This window comes from Gouania willdenowi, chromosome 17, assembly GCF_900634775.1.
Source record: "Gouania willdenowi chromosome 17, fGouWil2.1, whole genome shotgun sequence".
Taxonomy (NCBI): Eukaryota; Metazoa; Chordata; class Actinopteri; order Blenniiformes; family Gobiesocidae; genus Gouania; species Gouania willdenowi.
In genome coordinates this window covers 337,927-360,806 of record NC_041060.1, presented here as the reverse complement: position 1 = coordinate 360,806, position 22,880 = coordinate 337,927, and the positions used below count along the sequence as shown (strand labels likewise).

Here is a 22,880-nt window from a genome sequence, read left to right as displayed (position 1 = left end):
GGTCGATGACATCCACAAACATCTGGAGAGTCTGAGGAGCCGAGTGGTGACGCTGAGGGGCCGAGCCGAGGGACGCACCCTGCTGCCCCTGCCCCTGTGCATGGAGAGGGTTCAACCTCAGGACGTCATCGTTAGGTACGAGGACAGCAGCAGAAGACCTTTAGATCAGAGGTGTTACTACTACAACTCAACATAAATATTTAGGAATTAGTTAATGAAATTCAAATGACAATAATAGTCACCCACGAAACATACAACGTCCACATCGCGTTGGTCATTCCAGATAGCATCTGCACGTCTATACAACGCTAAAAAAAAGGTCGACATCTGAACGTCACGACCACGACTTCATCTGGTCCTTCATGACATTCAACATTTGAAGCGATTTCTGCTCATTATTCTATATGATATATAATATATTAACTTTATATTTGGGACTTCCAGTAGACCAGCAAACGGAGAACGGAGTGTTCTGCCTGGACCGTAGGACACTAAAAATATTATTATCAAATGACTACAATTGAACTTCAACAAAGGGAAAACATCCATCCATCCATTTTCACACCCACTTATTCCTGTTATTCAGGGTGGCGGGGGTCTGCTGGTGAAAATCTCCGGCTCTCATTGGGCGCTGGGCGGGGGTGCACCCTGGACAGGGCACCAGTCCATCGCAGGGCAACACAGACAGACAACCACTCACTCTCATTCACTACTATCAACCTTACAGTCATGTTTTTGTGGGAGTATCAAAGGGAAAACAGCCGTTACTAAATGTCGTCTCTTTGGACATTGAAGTGGTGTGTTTTTACAGTTTATGAAAGATGTTTAATTTCTCTTGTGTTGTTATAAAAGACAATGTTGGGATAATATTCTATCAACATCCTGGTTCATCTTATCAATTCTTAAGATCTGAAACCTTCAACAGGTACAGAAGAAAAAAAGGTACATTTCTATACATTTGTTGTTGTTGGTGTGATCTGTGGATAAGTGATTATATATTTCCTCTGTTTTGAAGAGCTCAGGGTTTACGAGGCTTCTGAAGTAAATCCTAAGAGGCTCGTTATTGTAAAAAGTAAAAACCTGACAAACGCACTAAGTGAAATAGTGTTAAATGCACTGAGGCTTAAAGCTGAACTCTAAATGGGAAACTAACTCTGCTGTATGTAGTGTTCCCGCTGTGTTCTGATGTTATTTTTATCCCCCCCCCCCCCCCCCCCCCCCCCCCCCCCCCCACCCACCCAAGCCCCTCTGGATGGCCACTGGACCGTGGCTTGTTATACTCGGTGGAAACTCTGATTGTTCAGTGGTCTGGACAGATCTGGGATGTGCTGAAGAAAGATTCTGGCATGGCCCTCCTGCACGGAGACCACCCGGGCCCCAACGTTGAGCTTCAGTTCTGGACCACTCAGAAGGAGAACCTGCTGGGCATCCAGTCACAAGTAGGGCATGTGATTTTCATGGATGGAAGACATTCTTGTTTTTATCAGTGGTTTACATCCATTACACTTCAGGTTTGTGATTTAAACCACAGTGTGGCACTAGGTGTCATGATGTGATGCTTTGACACTTTTTCCATAAACTGTGCTCACATAAGCTTATGAAATTCTAAAATCAAATTACTTGTATTTAATTGTCTCAAAGAATTCAGTCCTCGCCAAAGTAAAACACATTCAAGATCACAATTCACTCCACATTCTCTATTGTTCACTAGTCTCACCGTACAGTATATATGAGTGTGGAGCTAAAACAATGTTCACACATAATTCAGGCTAAAACCAGGTATAAAGAAATGATTTTCATAGGTACAGGAACGAATCTGATCACTAATCACCAGTTAGTTTTTTTCTGTTTTGGTGATTAATTATGTAATTTTTGTGAATATGTAGAATGTTTAAAGTCTGTGTAAAGCAGAAATAAATGTGTTATGAGTTCATCACACCACAGAAACATGTCATTAACCACTGAGACACATTTGAAAGATGAAAAAAAACACTAAGTTTGTAAAATTAGGTTTTAAAATCATAGAAAAACAAGGACTTCTCTGAGACGCTGGGGGCGTGTCAGTTAGAGGCGCTGGAACCACGCCCATGCGCTGCCTTTGTGTATTAACTCAAACCCTGTGGGAGAGAGCAGTGTGAAAGTGGCTCCATTGGTTTTTTCTAAAAGTGCTCGGATCAGGATAAACGTGGTGTCAGCAGAAACGTCTGCTCCGCCCGAGTCTGAATATGTGCATCCGTCCCAGGTAGAGTCAGAACTGCACCATTAGAGGTGATTAACAAAATCACGGTGTATAAAGTTGCTCATTTCACAGAAAATGTGGCACCAGCGTTTTATTCCCCTGACTCTCAATATGTGGTTTGTTTTCGGCTAGGGGTCGAATTGCGCCCGTTGGAGGCGTAGGAGTTTGGTGTGCTTCAGCAGCAGGGTCGGGTTTATGCTAACGATGGCTACGTTACGTAACGCGGCTATGATTTCTGACCCGTCCATTAAATCCTGAACACAAAAATTAAAAACACAGTTTGTGAAGCCTAGCTCCATAATTACATTATAAATGGTTTAATGGCTTTTTACATGTTTTAAGGACTTCTTCCTACTCATCTTCACACATGTACTATACATTGAGAAGTTTAAGTGTTTGTGGATCATATCAATGATCTATTTCTGCTGTTGTAATTCATCATTTTGTATTTTTTATTTTTTAAACTATTGTTCCTTTATCATTTTACATGTTTGAAATAATGACATCAATCAATAAAACAATCAAAAATAAAATACTGCCCTGTATGGCCCTGATTCCTTGTTTTATTGCCTATTCTCAGAAAACAGATCATATTTCAGTCAGTTTTAATGCAGCTAACAATGTAAACACTGACTCATGTTAAAGAGGAATTAGTTGTGTACAATAATAACAACAATATGGATGATAATGTTGTGAAACTTTGGCTTGAGTTTGGTTCAAGAAAAAAAAACAAAAAAGAGCAGTTTTTATGCACGTGATGTAATTCACGTCAGTGATGCAGTCGATTGGTTAACCCAGCATACCAGGTTGATAAATGCAGATACAACTGTGTATCGTCAGCATAAAAATGAAAGGAAACACCATGTGCCTGGATGATGTGACCCAGAGGAAGCATTTGTAAAGAAAATAAAAATGGTTCTAAGATTGACCCCTGAGGCACACCGTAGTTAATGAAGGAAAATGATGGAAGTCCTATGATAAGTAGTGTATATGAAAGGATGGATGATAGTTCTTTCTTTCTGTTTGTTGACAGATCCAGAGCTCGAAAGTTGAGCATATCATGGAGATCCTTAAAAAAGTGAAGAGCAGCTACTACTTTGCTTTTACCGACGTCTGCCAGAAGGTCAACGAAGGTACAGACGTTTTACCTGATTTTTGCTTCATCATTTTAAAACTCATTTTATGTGTAAGGTGTTGAAATGTTGTGTTGTTTGCTGGAAGTCATCACATTCATGTCATGTTATGATTTTATTGTATTTTTTGAAGCTGTGCTTGAAGCGGAGGACATTGATCTGTATCTGCGTCCTCTGAGGAGACAGATCAGTAACTTAGAAGAAAGGAGTTTTCCTCAGGTGGACGCTCAGCTGCCTCCTCTCTTCCACACGCTCTGCCTCATCTGGAGTCATTCCAGATACTACTGCACACCTCAGCGCATGGTGGTGCTGCTGCAGGAGGTCTGCAACCTCATCATTGACAAGGTGCACAAGACGCGTCAGCATAACGTTGGTTTATCTACAACAGTGGTTCTCAAACTTTGGTTTGGCTCAAGTACAGAGAAAAAACAACTGTAAAGCATAAATAATAAGTGAATTAACAGTATTTAGTGTTTCCTGAATATATTTAAATTCATACTTTTTTATTATTTATGGTCATCTCCATCCTGATGTGGGACCATCTTTCTGTTTCAGTTCATGTTTTAATCAACATCATTTTGTTTGTTTTTGTTGTAGTTTTTTTGTGTTGTGTGTTTTTGGTGTCGTTTGGTTGATTTTAATCTCATTTTGTACGTTTCTCTGTTATTTTTGTCTATTTTCTCATGATCTTGTGTGTTTTTGTGTGTCGTTTATTATTATTATTTAAATTATTCTATCTCAGTGTGTGTGTTGGTGTGTTTGGTGTCATTTTGTGTATTTTGTAGTTGTTGGTTGTTTTTATTATTCAGTAAATTATTCTCTTTTTTTGTGTGTTTTTGTTGTCGTTTCGTGTGTTGTTAGTTGGTCAGTTAATATTCAGTGTGATTATCATTTTTAATTCTGCCTCTCTCTCTCTCAAGTAGTGCCATTGTGATAGATGCCACTGTAGTGCCATCGCGTACCCCTAGGGGTACACGTACCCCATTTGAGAATCACTGGTCTACACGTGTCTCTTGCAGGCCTTTGCGTACCTGCTCCCTGAAGAACTGTTCAAGATGGAGCTGGAGGAGGGGATGGAGAGGGTCCAGATTAGCATCTCAGTGCTGAGCACGTTCCAGCAGCTGTTTCACACTCATCGACAAAACATCCATAAATATTACTCACACAGTCAAAACGTCAAGTTCTGGGACTTTCCAGCGAGTCTCGTCTTCCAGCGTTCAGACCATATCCTGGAAAGGCTTTTTATGATCGAGGTGTGTTTTTCTAGTGTGTAACTAAGACGTAGAAAATAAACAAACAGTTATGTAATGAAGTGTTTTATTTGTGTAAACTTAAAATGAGTCTGGTGAATACTAAGTTAGTGCTTAGATTTACAGTAAAGTTTATGACAGAGACATTTCTTGCTATATTCAGATATCTTCTATTAGGGCTGAGCAATATGGACCAAACCTCATATCTCGATATAATTACTCAAATGGGCGATATACGATTTATGTCTCAATATTTTGAAACACAGACACAGAATGATGTGGACACATTTTACATCTTAACCTTAATCTGAATTTATTCCCTATTTAGATTTTATTTTTTTTATTTTTTTCATGTTTTCATTAAAATGACTCCCATCTAGGGCTGGGCGATTTGGACCAAAACTCAACTCTCAATGTTTTTGCTCAAAATTGCAATATGTGATGTACAGTAAATCTTGATTTACAAAATAAAATTCAAATAAACTACTCAAAAAAGTCTTAACAGAGAAATAATCTGGGTTAAATTTGCCACTCAGACACTTTTAATAACAAACAATTACAACATATGTTATAAAAATATATATTATTGTGATTTTCTATATCGCCAAAATTTAAAACTTGACATGTTTTGAATCTTGATATATTGCCCAGCCCTAGCTTCTACTACAGCCTCTTTATGTGTGAAAGTAGGTCAATATATTGACATTTTCTGACAGATTAAATTAGTTTTGTAGCACTTTTTTTTAAAAAAATAAACACTTGAATATTCCTTTTGTCTTTATTTTTTTATTATCATTATTTATGTATTATTCATTAACTTTCTTTGTATAGCACATAAAAACAGGTTCCCATAAGCATTAAGCATAAAATTGTAAAACTATCAATACATAATAATTAAAAATCCAAATAGGGTTAAAAACAATAAATCAGACACATACAAAGACAAAATAAATTCATGGAGACCATTTAACTGTCAAGGGGAATCAAAAGCCAAGGACTAAAAGTGGGTTTGCTCTATAAATAAAGTTTAATATTATCATTTTGTTATAATTTAGAGGTACCACTGAAAAGTCACCCCTAGTTTTTATCCTGGTTTTAGGGATTGTAACCCATTAAAAGAAATGAACTCTAAATTTGACCAAATGGGTTTGTTTTTATTGGTTTTTATTAGTTATTCAGAAGATGACGCACTTCAAACAGCACAAAATTGCTAAGTTATCCGACTAATGTCCATATTATCAAAGTAAATCCTACATTAGCCCATGTGATCCCACCTTTGTTTCATTACCTGTGTGTTTCTCGTTGCATATAAAGGAACTTTTTGCAGCTGCTCTGGACTTTCTGAAGCTGGAGAAGATTGAAGTGGGTGGTTCTCGTGGAAAAATCCTGAGTGAGATGATTTTCAGTTTGAGCGAAGAGTTCCACGACTGGTGGCGAACGCTCAGAGAGAGCAAATACGACCCCTTGGACTACACTAATGATGTGAGCATGTGGGATTATTATTAATAATAATAATGGTTATTGTTTTGCATCACACAGGCACTGCAGTGATTTGTTGACAGATGCATCAAATCATCAATGAATACCTTGTAGAAATTAGAGGTAGCAATTAGAAGTAGTTGCTAAGCAACAGATGAGAGCATTTGGCAGTGAATGAAATAAACAGTATTTTGTAGAAGCTTCCAATGACTATAAAAAGACTCAGAAAATAATTAGTGTTGTGGCATGCTGACCTGTGTTTATTTAGCTTTAATGTAATATCTATATAAAATATAGTAATCGTGACTATTCTATTATGATTTTAGTCAACTAAAAATGGTATTTTATTTATGTATGTATATATGTCAGGGGTGTGTATTGCCTACCATCATTATTAATATTTGTAGTAATATTATTGTGCATTTTTTCAAAAAATCAATTACCCTGATTCTTATGGTATTAATGTTCATAAATACAGTCAGATTTGATGTGATCAATACGTCAAACCTACATGATCACATGAGTTCTAATTGGATTTTGTCCCATGTGACCAAATTATAGTTTAATTTTTATTAGTCAGCAAAAAAAATTTTGCATTTTGATTTAATTTTCATTCACATGTATTAAAAAAATGTCATAGTCTAGTTACTGTCACTTAAATAATTACAAAACAAAAAGTGTTTTGTAGTTAAAGTTGTAAATAATCATTGTTTCGCGTCTAAAAACCTGCAGGAATTTGTTCACCAATACCATCGTTTTGTGGAACGGAACAAAGACTTTGACCAGAGAATAGGAACTGTTCTGAACCTGGCCTTCCAGCATTCCAAAAACCTGCAGTCATCATTTAAGGTGCGTTTGGGACATAAAGACCAAAACAAAGAGGAATAAAATAGAATAAATATTAAAACACAGCATTAGCTTCATGTTTGTCTGATTTATTCTTCTTTGTTTCATCTAGTTACTGAAAATCTTTGGCACCCTGCTGGAGAGGAGCAGAATTCATCAGCTGTTTTCCCCAAACTACGATGTGTTGCTGGCCATGTTCAACGAGGAAATCCAACAATGTCAGTTCATAGTGGAACGCCACCGAGAAGGGGTGAGAAACATCAAACTAAAGAAATCTTCAGTGATCTGGAAGTTTTGTTGCTGAAAGAAAACCGTAAATAGAAAAAAAAAACACTGAAACAATCTTGAACCTTTAACAACTAGAATATTTTCGTTTCCTGAAGAAAATACAAGTAAGGATGAAGGTCCTGGCCTGCGTCGCACTGCATTAGCATTAGCCAAGCGTTAACATTAACCTGGCATCAGGTAATGTTAGCATTAGCCTAGCATTAACATTAACCTAGCGTTAGCATTAGCCTAGTGTAAACATTAGCCTAATGTTGGCGATAGCATTAGCCTTGCATTAGCATTGGCCTAGCATTAACATTAGTCTAGTAATAACATTATCCTAGTATTAGCAATTACCTAGCATTAGCATTAACATAGCCTTAACTTTCACTTAGCATTAGTATTGGCCTAACATTAACAAGTGCCTAGCAATCGCATTAGCTTAGCATTAACATTACCTAGTGTTAGCATTAACCTAGCGTTAACATTAGCCTAGCATTTGCATTTGCATTAGCATTGGCATTGTCATTGGCATTAGCCTAGCATTAGCATTCACCTAGCATTAGCATCAACCTAGTAATAGCTGAATATTAGCAATAATGTTGTAAAAAGCTGAAATTTCCAATGAAAGTAGATGAACATGTCAGGGCAAAATTGTTAGTTATGTTTATTAACATATTTACTCATAGACCTTATTCTTTTTAAGGCTTTAAGTTGAGACTTTTCATTTCTGCTGTCTCATGTTTTCTGCTCTCTTCTCGAGGTCAGCTTCCCAAAACACATCTTATCCCTCAGACACAGAGGCATCACACAGTCACATGCCTACACACACTCACATAGTCACACATACACACCCAATACACATCCATTCATACACACAAACACCATACACGCACACACCTCCAACACTCACGACAATCAGGAGATACCAGAGAACTGGTTGTTTTGACCCAAAGAAAAAACTGTCTCTTTTCACCCTCTTCTTTCACCTCCACCCTGTCCTCTTTATCTCCTGGAGGGAGGAGGGAGGGGGACTGAGGGGGAATATACGTGATGAGTTAGAACTGTGCCACTCTGTCATCGGACGTCCGCCCGGCGCGGTCACTAATTTTGTCCATCTTTGTACTCCTTTTTATTTAGTTTTATAGTAAACCTTTTTTTATAAAATCATCAATGCCTCGCCTGGACTCCATTATTCAACCAGAGCAATAAATCATGTCTCCAAATCAGGTCAACCGCAAATTTTCCGTGACAAACAAAAAATTGCACGTGGAATAAGTCCAAAAGTTTAAAATACAAGCTATATGTACAAGGAGCAGTTAGCACAGACGTTAAGTGCTAAGTGGATGTAAATGTTTTTAGTCCTTTGTGTCTCACTGTTTTAAAGCTAAATGTGTCGGCATGAAGAAGATCACAGCCAAACAGAATGAATCTGTCTGAACGCGACCCATCCGGTGCGTCGGTATCCATCCTGTCGTTACAGTAACTAATCAGCTGTGCTTCAGTGATAACAGTTACACTAACCACCGTGGTGTCACCATGGAGTCTGATTTATACATCCTGCTCCATTAAATGAAAACTTTTGATCACTGGGGGTGCAATGCCCCCCACCCCCGGCAAACTCTGCGTATGTGTGTCATGTTATAAGTTTGCATGTTAATCAAGCAGGAATTACATTTTTTTCCCCTGCATATTCCAGAACATAAAGAGTCATGAGTGGGTCTAGCAGGGTTTACCTATTATTAAAGTCTAGGTTTAACGGGCTTATCTCCAATAACACCTTCTTTTCTACCAGTTGCAGACAGGATGTGTGATCCTGGGGAAAAATATGCCTTTGGTGGCAGGAAATCTGAAATGGTCGCAGGAACTTCGGGATCGCATTCTCACCAATAGGAGCAACCTCTGCCAGCTGGCCCACATGTGAGGACACACACACACACACACACACACTAATGTAAACCATACAATGCTCAAAAATGTAAAAAAACAAAGTGGTTTATGAAATGTCTCATTAATGTACTAATCATAATAAGTCTGAAGTTAAAATGAGTGTGTCGTGTGTTCACATTAGATAGTATGAAAAGATCAAGAATTACCCAGATGTATACTGTATCGGTACATTTTTGAAGTATGCACTGTGGACACACTAGTCATACTCAATCACCCCATGATGCACTGGGAGCAGAATATGAAGGGACCGGCTTCAAGCCAGGATTACTATTGCAACAACACATCATCAGTAGGGTAAAACTAACCTGTCTCACAATGGTCTAAACCCAGCTCACGTTCCCTATTAGTGGGTGAACTATCCAACGCTTGGTGGATTCTGCTTCACAATGATAGGAAGAGCCGACATCGAGGGATCAAAAAGCGACGTAGCTATGAACGCTTTATCTAAAGGATGACACAGACTGGGTTAGGGTTAAAACCAGGTAGTTGATCATATCAGGAGACGCAATAGATGGAAGACTCTCCTGGTCGTCATTGATCCAACTCATATAGATCTGCACCAACATAAACCCTCACTTATCCAAATATCATGACCAAGTCCTTCCCTCTATGTCTTTACATCTAGAACCTATTTTGAGGAGCTTTTCTGTGGTTTTGGACATTTATCCATCGCAATGTTTTCCACCGAGTGCCTCCAATATGGCCGCACATTCAGGTTATCGTCCAGAACGTGACGTAGGTGAAAACCCGCTATTGTAGACAGTATATACTCATTGAGTTTGTGATGTCTAGTACATTAGTGTGTCATTTCCAACACAACCAATGACTCAGCTATTTATGTAGAGGAAAGCTAAATGGTTTTTATTTGTTATTAACAGTAACCAGTGATCATAAACAATGGTTTCTGTGAAACGTGTTAAGTTTGAGCTCTTATCCGTCTCCCAAAGGCCTCTGGGCTCAGCTGAAGCAGATGAAGTTCTCCGTAAGTGTGAATGTATTCTGGAGGCTTTGGATCAGCAGGACGAGGAGATGTTTTCAGAGTGGACTCAGGGACTGGAGGAAATGTGCAACACACACCTCAAGGAACCGCTGTTGACTTTAAACACTGGCCTGTTCCACGTCAACTTCAGTCCTTCAGTAAGACCACCAATAAAAACCAGTCATTATTGTCCAGGTAGAATTTAAAGCCTCCAATTTTCCATTTGAAAAACAAACACCTTTATTTGTTTTCTCCATTAGCGATTTGCCAAAGTACGTGACCTGGAAGTGCACTCTCATCCGACGCTAACGGCTATGCTAACGGCAGTTCAACATAAGATCGCTGCTTCCAACTGTGCATCAGAAACGTGTTTTTTCTCTTTATCTGGTGTTGAACACAGAACCTGGACATTTAGGAGGATTTAGAGACTCCTACGTGTTGTAGAGATAAAGATATCTCAGAATGTGTAACGCTTCACTTCCTGGTCACGTACTTTGGCCAATCGGTGATGGAGAAAACAAATAAAGGAGTTTGTTTTCCGTTTTTTCGTTTTCTGTGCCGAACAAAAGAGCTTGAATTTGAAAAACAAGGCGTTTGTTTTTTCATTTTGTTTTTGGAAACAAATATCAAATAATTAGTGTTTTTTTAGTTTTTCATGTTTTTGTTACATAATGAAAAACAAATGAACGAATGATACACGGATTGTTTAGCTTCTGTTTCATCGTCTTTTCCTAAACAGACGCATTACACACACATAAAATTCCCGAAATCATTCCAAACATGCCTAATATGGTCAATGGAGTTGATCATTCATTTATTTCATATTTAGACACTGCAGAAAAACGCTGACACAAGCACAAGCTGATATTAGTGAGATTTAACGTCTAGTCATTTTGCTACACTTGCTAAAGCTGTACATTGGAAACATGTCATTTAGGGTTTATATATTTCCATTTCAGAAGGTAAAATCTGTCATATCACTGTGTCATAGATGACATTTCCATCTCTGTGACCAACCGTTTACAAAGACAAATTTGATGTAAAAGCGTGAAATTTTCCCAAACATGCGCGTGAGGCTATATTCAGTGTCATACTGTCAATGTCCACATGATTTTGCTATTAATAATATAATTATTAATAATAACAATATGGTAATTTTCAGTCTGTTTATTGCGATCACATAAAATCTGAGGCACTAAGAATGTTTATTCTTATTTATGTGCATTAAAAACAGGTCACAAAGCTTTTTTACACCCAGCAGGGTGTTATTGTGTTTTTACTGTTACATGTTGGTTTCAGTAAATAACGTGTGAGAATTACAACTTGAAATCATCAGTGATGTGTATTTATAGTCAGGAATTCTGTAACATTTGTGTGTTTTCAGCTGGCGTCAGTGCTGAGAGAAGTGAAATATTTGGGAATGGTAAAGAACCAAAACATTCCCAAAGCAGCTCTTCATCTTTACTCCAAACGTGAGAGACTGTACATGGTAAGTAACAAATATAAAGAGAGAAAACACCAGTGGTACCTCAATGTTTTATTATTGTATTAAAAAATCATTCTAAAAATAATTGTATTCACTTTATTTATTTAAGTATAGTTTAAGTATATTTTGCTCAGTACACTTACCCAATATACTAGCAGTACACTTCAAAATGTACTATTTCAATACTTCTTGGGACTAAATTGACCAATTTTAGTTTACCAAAAGCTTTATTTCATATTGCAAGTAAACTTATAGGTATACTAATACTATACTAGAATTATTATACTATAATCTAACCCACTTTAATATAAATGAGCACTTTTTATGATAATATACACTGCGATATACTTTTGACTATATTTGACGTAGACTTGTTAACTTAACTATCGTACCATTTTATGTCTATAAAGCCATTGTGGATGTGTGGATAAAGGTATTTATTAATCTGCACATTCACAAGCTGAATATACTTAAAGCTCATTTAAATATTTGTACTAAGTTTATCAGAAGTTTGAATGCAAGTATGAAGTAAATATACTTGTACTTTAATGTATACGTCACAAAGTGACGTATACATTAAAGTATATCTTTGATAAGTACATACAATGTAAACTGAAAGTACACTTTTTCATTTTTAGTTTAAATAAATATACTCTAAGCACACTTAAATAGACTTGTTTTTCATAAGGGTGGCTTCTTAGTCACTGTTGGCTCCGCCCCTTTCATAAAAACTATCACCTGTCCACTGTAATCAGTGGTGAGTAGGTTAGACTGAGAGAATTGTGAATAGAGATGTATAGAGAGTATTGAGTAGCTCGTTAACATAGCATAGATCAGATATGGGCAGTTTTTATCACATGATCAACATTCATGTCAGCATTAGAACAATGAGTGATCTGAGCATTAATACAGGACAGAACCAAGAGTTTTTATGGTAAATGTGTGTGTTTTTCCATCATTCTTTGTATGTTTGTTGTCATTTCTGTAGCCTTTTTGTGTATTTTTCCTGTAAAATATATGTTTTCTGGAGTTACATATTGTATATTGTTATTTTGTGTTTTTGGGATTCATTTTTGTGTATTTCTGTTGCTATTTTGTTTGTTTGTTAGTACTGTGGGTTTGCAGAGCCATTTTTTTGAGTTATTCTTGTCTTTTTGCGTACTTTTGTTGTGATTTTCTGTAATTTTCTATGTTTTTGTAGTTATTACTTGTATTTTTGTTGTTGTCTTGTTTTTTACTGTATTTTTCTGCAATGTGGTATTTTGTTGGGTTTTCTTTGTGTGTGTGTGTGTGCGTGTGCGTGTGTGTGTGCGTGCGTGTGCGTGTGTATTTTTCTGTCATTTTGGTTGTTTACTTTAATAAAATTAGACCAAGGGCCGCATGTGGCCCCTGGGCCGCCAGTTGCCTATGTCTGGCATAGATTGTTTTTTGGAGATTTTATAGTATAGGCTGGGCATATGCTTCAGTAGCCCCTCCCATAATCAAGGCCTCCCTAGTAGCAGTTCAGCTAAAACCAGGGGGTTTATTTACACTTTATAGATCACATCGACCTATGTGTTAAAAAATTCTGTAAATCTATTTATTCCAACATGTGTCATTATCTTTGTATTGTGTGAGACCTTATTTACCAAATGTGCACTTTTGCAATTTTAATTCATGATAGCAGAAAAAAGTTCCCTCATATTTCTGCAGAAGTTCTAATTACAAATTAAACACACAATGTTATACTGACTAGTACAAACAGGTCAACTTCACTCTTTCCCAGGATGGAAGTGGAAGACATCCACGTCTGAACCAAACACTAAAAAAGACAGATTTTATTTGGTATTTTAATTTGTAGATTGTAAATTTAGATTTTCTTGTTTTTCTTTGGATGAAGAAGCACAGTTTGTTAAAGGTGTTCCTTACGTGCTGGTGCGTTCATGCTTTGTTTTGTGGTGTAGTACACACAGACGCTGACTCTGGTGACCCAGTGGTACAACCATCTGCACGGCACCATCCTGGCTGTGGAGCTGGGACTGGTGAGGGATGAGATGGACGGGATGAGACGACAGCTGGAGCCAGCTCTGGGGGAGCTGACCTGGGAACAGGACCACCTCTGGGACTACATTCAGAGCACCAGAGACCTGGTCAAGGTACGGCCTATAGCCCATTATGCTACTAGCTAAACACACGCTAAACGCAGCATTTTAGAGAACTTTCAGTAGCACTTTAGTAGTAAAGTGCTGTGACCACTAGGGTTGGGTAGGCACTTTGCAAATGGAGACCACCAATGACAATTGTATATGTTTCTAATGGCAAGTGTTAATCTAACAATATCAACATCATAAACACCATTAAAGAAACATAAACAATTATTTAATATAGCCTCCATACTCTCCCAACAACATATATCTCATGACACGACAGCACATCTGTTGTTTGTGTTGGAAACACAGAAACAGAGAAAATGACAACAACAACAGCTCAGAACATCCTCAGTGAGGAGCATCCACAAAGTCAATCCATCCTTTTGTTCTATTCACTGTAGAAAATACCAACAATGTTCTGACCTTACCTTTGCTGAAGGTCTGGTAGCTCAGGTGTTGGTCTCCATCTTTTAAAAGCTGTTGTTTTTCCTCAAAACAAAGTTTCTCTATTGCCTCGTTTTCATGCCCCGCCCTACGCAAAAAGTGTTCCATAATTTAATTCTAGTCAGTAGTCGCTCTTCTTCTCTCGCACGTTGTTTTCTGTAATAGAAAAGCTCACAACCCCCCCAGATCAGATAGCCCCTGAATTACTGTCAGCTGGAAAATGCAATGAATTTGCTGTATATTTCAATGAAAAAATACAATCAATAAGGTCAAACATCAGAACAAACCAGCAAAATCACAAAAAGCTTGAACAGCTTCAACCACTGAGGGATGAGTCAACTACAATGTTAGAGTTTATTACAGTGAACCCAAAAACAATAGAGGAGACTGTTCAGCAGCTGAATCCATCAACGTGTTGTCTTGACACAAAACCCTCAAACTTCTTTAAAACTGTTGTAAAGTCAATTGTCACTGATTTGTGTCAGATAATTAACTGCTCATTCCAATCAGGCACCGTACCAAAATCCCTGAAAGTAGCTGCTGTGAAACCGCTGTTAAAAAAGAGAACACTGGATGCCTCTATACTGGCTAACTATAGACCAATCAGCAACCTTCCATTCATGGCCAAGATCATTGAGAAGGTGGTCTTCAACCAACTGAGTCAATTCTTAACATTCAACAAAATATTTGATAAATTTCAGTCAGGTTTTCGTTCTCATCACAGCACAGAAACTGCTCTTATCAAAGTGATCAATGACATAAGGTTGAACACTGATTCAGGAAAAGTATCTGTTCTCATTCTGTTGGATCTAAGTGCTGCATTTGACACTGTAGATCATACAATTTTGTTGCACAGATTGCAAACATGGGTTGGACTAAATGGAAAAGTAATGCAATGGTTTAAGTCATACTTGGAGGAGCGAAGCTATTTTGTAAGCATTGGAAACTTTGAATCTGACAGATTACCAATGTCCTGTGGGGTTCCTCAGGGATCTGTTCTTGGACCCCTTCTGTTTAACCTTTACATGCTTCCTTTAGGACAAATTTTACAGAACTGTAAGGTTGATTATCAGAGCTATGCAGATGACACACAACTATATCTATCACTGAACCCAGATGACCATGGTCCCATTGAGGTGTTGTGTGACTGTTTAGAAAAAGTAAACTGCTGGATGAGTGAAAACTTCCTTCAACTAAACCATGACAAGACGGAGGTGATTGTCTTTGGTAACAAGGAAAAGAGGACTGCTGTCAGCAAGTATCTGAGTCTGGATCTTTAGAAGATAAAGACCAAGTCAAAAACCTTGGTGTTCTGATTGACTCAGATCTTACATTCAGCAGTCAGATCAAATCTATCACAAAAACAGCCTTCTACCACCTAAAGAACATCTCCAGAGTGAAAGGTTTAATGGCTCAGAAAGATCAGGAGAAACTGGTCCATGCTTTTATCTCCAGCAGACTGGACTATTGTAATGGTCTTCTGACAGGAATCCCCCAAAAGAGCATCAAACAGCTACAGCTGGTTCAGAACGCTGCAGCTCGGGTCTGAACCAGAACAAAGAGGTCAGAGCACATTACTCCAGTTTTAAAGTCTTTACACTGGCTCCCAGTCAGCCTCAGAATAGACTTTAAAGTTCTGCTGCTGGTGTATAAATCTGTGAATGGGTTTGGTCCAGAATACATCAGTGACATGTTAGTCAGGTATGAACCCAGCAGGTCTCTCAGATCTATGGACACAGGTCAGATAGTGGAGCCCAGAGTTCACAGTAAACATGGTGATGCTGCTTTTAGTTGTTATGCTGCAAAGAAGTGGAACAAACTGCCAGCGGAGCTGAAGTCAGCATCACATGTGAACATTTTTAAATCAAAGTTAAAGGCACTTTTTTTCTCTACTGCATATGATTGAGAGAGAGATTTTTTGTCATGTTGTTGATGTAATGATGATTTTACTGATGATTTTAATTGATTTTACTGATGATTTTAAATGTTCTTATTGATTTAAATGTTCTTTTTGATTTTAAACAATTGAATGTTTTATCATGTAAAGCACATTGAGTTGCCTTGAGTATGAAATGCGCTATATAAATAAATTTGCCTTGCCTTGCCTTGCCTTCTGGGAAAATGAAAATAAACTTTTGATTATTTATTAGCAATTTGATTTATGAGTAAAATGCATTAGCCTTTCTGCTAATTTATCATTTTTAATTTGATTTATAAAATGAGCAAGCTTGAAGAAGAAAATGAAAATGGTTGAAATGCTTAAAATGAAAATATTTATTATTCATTTTATTAAGGTAAAAAAAAAAAATCAGCTATATTCTGAAAATGAAAAAGCATATCTGTTAATCTGTTTTGAATTATATTATATTATAGATAAACTTCCATACTATACAGACAGGGGGCGCTAAATTGGCTGAGTGAAGAAAAAAAAATTAAATAAACAACCAAAGCACTGATATAATTAGCATACTAAACTAGATTTAGTTTTAATGACAATAAATAATGGTTTCACTCCCGCCCCTCCCCCCAGATTGATTGACATCTGCCGAAGTGTGAGCAGCAAATGTCTAAACAAACACACGAATTATCAGGTGCCGAGGGAAGAAAAAAACAGAAAGAAGAGAATTAAGCCAGTGTTTTAAGACGACCATGGTCAATTGTACCTAGCCGTGCATTATCAAACAAGCTAGCAGTGCGACCATGCTAAGGTATGTTAGCAAAAAACATTGATTGCACAGTAACAGCGATCTATTAATTTATTGGAAGTGTCTATTGATATGGAAACGTATCGGGTTAGCTAACCTGGGTCAGCTAACCTGTGTTAGCCCTGATAAAGACCATGCTTGGTTGAAACGTGGACTTTTTAATAGTTAGTTTGCCCTTCAAAATAAAGGCTTTTTTAGAATTTCGTTCCTCATTTTGATTTTGTAATTTTTTGATACTTATTAATTGTCTTGGAAACGTATGTTAGAAATCAATTGATAAATGTTTTTCGTGCATGAGACGCATATCGCAATCATCAAAAAACATTAGGAAGCTTGAAAACAACAAATCTTGTGTTTTTCTTTGAAGAACATCTCTACCAGTGTCCAGAAGACTAAAGCGAACGTGGAGGCCATCCAATCCCTGATGGCTACGTTCAGCAACAAAGCCTTCATCACCAGGAAGAGTCGCGACTCTCCTCTGCTCGTCTTCACAGACATTGACGAGAGCGTTTCCAAACAGCACGCGCTCATCGCCGCGACAGGAGAACAGATACACAAACGACTGCAGGTCAGTGTGGACGATAGGCGGGGTTTGAGATTCTTGCCGTGGGGGGGGGGGGGGGGGGTGGCGTTGGGTCATCTGAAGATTTGAGCCGACCACAATTAGTAACATAATTGATCATGTTGACTACAAAAATATCACAAGTATCATATACTGTTTGAAAGCTTAGAATCTTCTGTTTTTAACCATAAAAAACATTCAAACACACTCAGTTATTTTGTCAAACTTGGAAAAAAAAAAATTGTTGACATGAACAAGCAGCACTGCTCAACTTTAAAGTCTGTGTAAAGCAGAAATAAATGTGTGCTATGAGTTTGTCACACCACAGATACATGTCATTAACCACTGAAACACATTTGAAAGATGAAAAAAATCACAAGTATATAAAATTAGGTTTTAAAATCATGGAAAAACAATCACTTCTCTCTGCTCTGAGATGCTGGGGGCGTGTCCGTTAGAGGCGCTGGAACCACGCCCACGCGTGGGAAGGGCGCCGCCCTGCAGTGTGAAAGTGTCTCCAGTGTCATTTACATTCAAAACTTTAAAACACTGCTTAAAACTCACCTTTTTAAACTTGCTTTTTCTTATCCTTTCTTTTACTTTTATTTTCATTTATTTCTTTATTTTTCTGTAAAGCGGCTTTGAGTCCCAGAAATTGATGTACTATTATTATTTATTATTATTACAATTGAAGAAGAATTGCACAATAGAAGAAGAACCAAGTCACATGACTCAAGTGCCAAGAAATAACTTGTATTTTTAAAAGAACAACAAATGAATTCATATCTATTTTTGTACAGTCACTGTGTTTTATGGCACTTAAAATATGTGTATGTTATGAACATTTTATAAAGAATTGTATTTTTTCAAATGAATTTGATGATTGGTTGTAACTTAATTCTTTCTTTGGACTAAAATGATGTTTTATTTTATGACCTCCAAAGGAGAGCCAGGCTCTGCTGGGAGTGAGGGATGTGAGCAGCAGTGAGTGGCGGGCCTACACTGAGTACGTGGACCAGATGCTCCTGGCCGGGTTCTCCAGCGCCGTCCGCTGCTCCCTGCAGTACTTCATAAACCACACCGACGCCTCTCAGAACATCACGCCGTTGTTCGAAGTGCAGCTGCTGCTCAGCGGTAACGAGATGACCTTTGACCCCTCCTTAGACGCCAGCCACAGTGGAAACTTCTACGACATCTTGGACGCGATGGTGAACAACATCACACACATGGCGTCCTTTATTCCCAGAGTCGCGATCCACAAACAGATGGAAAACTATCAGGTGATTATTAACTTTTCTAATTTTACACATTAAAAATGATCACACGTCCTTTTGATATGAATTCTCCCATGTTGTAGAATGATATAAATGAAATGGCTGATTTGTCAGAGATGTGTCTCCTAATTCGCTCACGTGCACGTGCAGCCATCGCCAAGGTAAGTATTAACCATTCAAACTAGTGTTCATTTTAGTATAAGCCAATTAAGTTCTAATTAGATCTTTTTTTTATTATTGTTTAGTTTTTTAATCAATGTGAGATTTTAATGAAATTACAAACCTTAACGAGGGAAATAATTATTTGGCTTTACATTTTTCATTTGCAACATTATTAGAGTTTTACAATGTTGGGTTTTTTTAATCTCTTCTCAGATATTTTTATATTATATTTTATTAGAGAAAGTGAAAATATAGAATACTTTTGTTTGAGATTGTGTGTGGTAAAAAACAATATATATATATTTATATTCCCTTTTTTCATTTTCTTTATTTTTTTTTTCATTGTTATTTTATAATATTTTTAAAAACAAGTACATCATTTTATCAGAATTTTTTTTAATCAATTACTATACATTTCAGGCGACCCCACATGAGGTCACGTCCCTAAGGTTGAAAAACTTGTGTTAAAGAGGACATATCATGGTTTTAAATCCTTCCTTTTTACATATAAATCATACAGTTGTGGTCTATATACAGTAAAGCAGATTCCTTATATAATTCCTCATTATTATAGCTCCACCCCTTTTCTACCCCTTTTCTGATGTGCTTCTGAGAGCAACTCGTTTTGGTGCTGTCTCTTTAAATGCAAATGAGACACTCCATACCCCGCCCACTCTTCAGGTGACACTCGGTTCAACTCCACCCTGTTCGGCCATTTTTATAGTTTGATAGAAGAGATACGGCTATGTAGCAGAGCATAAACTTTATATTCACACGTTATTTACAAAATGTCAACAACGTTAGACTTGTCCATCCAGCCTTACATGTTCCAGCCAGAGTCTGACCCAGTGGAGCGAGATGAAAATGAAGATGATGAACCTGCAGAACCCTAACAAGTGAGCTAACACAAGCACCGAGCTAATGCTAGCGCCAAGCTAACATCACGAAATGCATTTTAATACAGTCTTTTCAAAGACAAAAACGTCAAAATGAAATGACTAATGAAAACTTTAGACTTAAATTAAATCACGTAGGCCATATCATCAAGGATCTAAAACGAGCACACAGCGCTAACATATGAAGACGGTGCAACTGCTAATGCTAACAAAACAATGACAGGGACGTCTTATCATCACACTTTTTAGCGTTATTTACAGCTTACCGAAGTGCTCTGTTCATCGTCTCCAAAGATAGAAGGAATTGAACCCTCAACCAGACAAAGTCTTTCTGTAAATCCTTCTTTATACTGGTGGAGGTTGATGAAGCAGTCATCATTGAAGTGCTTCACACACACAAAAATGACCTTATCCACAGATGTGGTACATTTCTATAAAAAATAAAACTCAACCAGACACTTTGAAAAGGTTCTGATGCTGGGAGACGGTGTAATGAAGTGTGTGGGTTACTACATCCAACAACCAAACATTTTGACTTATCCTCTCGTAACTTCTGCATCCTGGAGCTTGGACTACAAAATAAAAGCCAGAAATAAAAATGGCGGATTGCTCGAAGTGTTGGACCTGGAGTTGATGTCCTAATGTGGCAGTTCTGCTGCAAATACTGTGACGTTATTGTTCAAAAAACGTAATAGAGAATAGAAAAATCAAAACAGATTGAAAAATATGACCAAAACAGAATATAAAGATATCAATGGAGCACCTGAAGAGATTAATTTGATTTTTTCTGTACTTCTAAACACGCTAAATATACAACAAAATGCATTTAAGGGCTAAAAAAGTGGATTTAACATGATATGTCCCCTTTAATGGGATCCTTAACTCAAACAACAGATAGTTAGAGTTTCAAATGCAATAAAACATAATATAAAAGTTGATATAAGTTTATTATTCACTTTAAAGTGCTGACTACTATGGCTTTAGTCAAATATTTAACCTAAAAAGAACAAAGTTTAGAAAAGTTATAGTTTATTCTATTTTTGCATTTTTAATTTACAGGAGGAGAAAATGTGTTCTCGATGAAAAACAAATAGACATTGTTACTTGACAAAATAAGTATTTACTTTATATGTGTGACTCATTCTGATCAGTTGTAATGATTTTATTGATTTCCAGGTCAAGGAATACCAGGCGTCTTTTTCCAGCTATCGCTACCTCTGGACTGATGACAGGTCAGATTTGTCTGGAGTTTTTGAGATTTTATTTAAAACTTAAGATGAAATAAAAAAGTTTTTTGTTTTTTTTTTTGTCATTCCATCCTGACAGATCTGAATTTATGAGACAGTTTCTGCTCTACGGCCACGTGCTGAGCACCGAGGAGGCGGAGCTCTACGCTGACTATGAGCTCAAAAAGAATCCACCGACTCTAGACAACTTTAAGGAACAGGTGGGATTCTGGACTTTTCCTTCAGACGTTTCTTTTCTGATCTAATTCTCCATCGTTTGTTTCCAGATCAATCTGTTTGAGTCTCTTTATGTGCGTGTGAACAAAATGGAGGACAGGAGAGTGTTTTGTGGTTGGCTGCAACTGGACGTCAGACCCTTCAAACACACACTGATGAACGTCATCAAGAGGTGGAGCTGGATGTTCAAAGAGCACCTCCTCAACCACGTCAACCAGAGGTCAGGAGCTTTAAGATGGACACTCCTTTTTCATTATGTAACAAAAATATGAAAAATGAAAAAAAACACTCATTATTTGATATTTGTTTCCAAAACCAAAATGAAAAAATGGAAAATGTTTTTCAAATTCAAGTTATTTTGCTTCTGTACAGAAAATGAAAAACGGAAAACAAACACCTTTATTCATTTTCTCCATTAGCGATTTGCCAAAGTACGTGACCCGGAAGTGTACTCTCATCCGACGCTAACAGCTATGCTAACGGCAGTTCAACATGATAAGATCGCTGCTTCCAACTGTGCATCAGAAACGTGTTTTTTCTCTTTATCTGTGTTGAACACAGAACCTCCTCATGGACATTTAGGAGGATTTAGAGACTCCTACGTGTTGTAGAGATAAAGATATCTCAGAATGTGTAACGCTTCACTTCCTGGTCACGTACTTTGGCCAATCGGTGATGGAGAAAACAAATAAAGGAGTTTTATTTTTCGTTTTTCATTTTCTGTACCAAAGCAAAAGAGCTTGAATTTGAAAAACAAGGCGTTTTCCGTTTTTTCATTTTGTTTTTGGAAACAAATATCAAATAATGAGTGTTTTTTTAGTTTTTCATGTTTTTGTTACATAATGAAAAACAAATGAACGAATGATACACGGATTATGGACAAACTACAGTTTCAGAGGATATTATCAACACAAACTAAACTAAAAAGATAAATGTTAATACTTAATGAAATATGAGCTATCACTTTCCCAATATCTGATATAAACATAGACCCCCTCGCATCAATCTAAATTTAAGTCATATAATATACATCTCAATTAAAATAACAACCCTTTATCGGGCAAGTGACCATTTTCCGCTCACATTACATTTGGTACCAGTCCTGTGCCTCAACAACCATGTGGTCTTCACCCAGCCAATCAGGAGAGATTACTCTACAGTACAGATTACATGATTGTGACATTTGACCAATCATCAGAGACCTGGGAGGCTTCCAACTTCCTGTTTTCTCTGAAATCAGAAACATGTGGTCATGTGGCTCAACTGACTTTGCATTTATGATTGAAACATCTAAACTAACAATGGTAAGTTGATGAAAGTCACAGCTTTTTTAGTTGACTAATGGATACTAAGTGAGGAAATGTGTTTTGTTTGTGGAGAACGTAGTGAAATGAGTGAAATTACTGCAGGAAAAATGTAGGCGCCGTATTTGATCATATTCCTGGTTTACCTAAAAATGAAAATGAGTTTGGTGTGACTGCTTTAGGATGTATACCCAAAGCATTTAACACGTAGTTGGCACAATTTCTTTACCAAAAAAGGTAATAAAACTTAGGACTTTGTTTTAATGTTACCAAATGATTTAATAACACTGCTTTACAGTGATTCAGACTATT

General features: G+C 37.3%; 1 protein-coding gene across 1 annotated transcript in view; it reads left to right on the top strand.

Moving 5' to 3' along the window:
• Positions 1-81: 81 nt before the first annotated feature.
• Positions 82-22,880, top strand: part of dnah9l (dynein, axonemal, heavy polypeptide 9 like) — a 93,314-nt gene continuing 70,515 nt past the window's right edge. The window contains exons 1-18 of the mRNA XM_028472665.1: positions 82-135; positions 1,244-1,439; positions 3,273-3,372; positions 3,506-3,717; positions 4,392-4,625; positions 5,937-6,104; positions 6,834-6,950; positions 7,060-7,197; positions 9,010-9,134; positions 10,112-10,301; positions 11,528-11,632; positions 13,573-13,764; positions 17,275-17,475; positions 18,414-18,749; positions 18,827-18,904; positions 20,978-21,033; positions 21,128-21,248; positions 21,315-21,484. Coding sequence (XP_028328466.1) covers positions 101-135; positions 1,244-1,439; positions 3,273-3,372; positions 3,506-3,717; positions 4,392-4,625; positions 5,937-6,104; positions 6,834-6,950; positions 7,060-7,197; positions 9,010-9,134; positions 10,112-10,301; positions 11,528-11,632; positions 13,573-13,764; positions 17,275-17,475; positions 18,414-18,749; positions 18,827-18,904; positions 20,978-21,033; positions 21,128-21,248; positions 21,315-21,484 — 2,774 coding nt within the window. The 5' untranslated portion in view covers positions 82-100. The remainder of the gene's footprint in view (positions 136-1,243; positions 1,440-3,272; positions 3,373-3,505; positions 3,718-4,391; positions 4,626-5,936; positions 6,105-6,833; positions 6,951-7,059; positions 7,198-9,009; positions 9,135-10,111; positions 10,302-11,527; positions 11,633-13,572; positions 13,765-17,274; positions 17,476-18,413; positions 18,750-18,826; positions 18,905-20,977; positions 21,034-21,127; positions 21,249-21,314; positions 21,485-22,880) is intronic.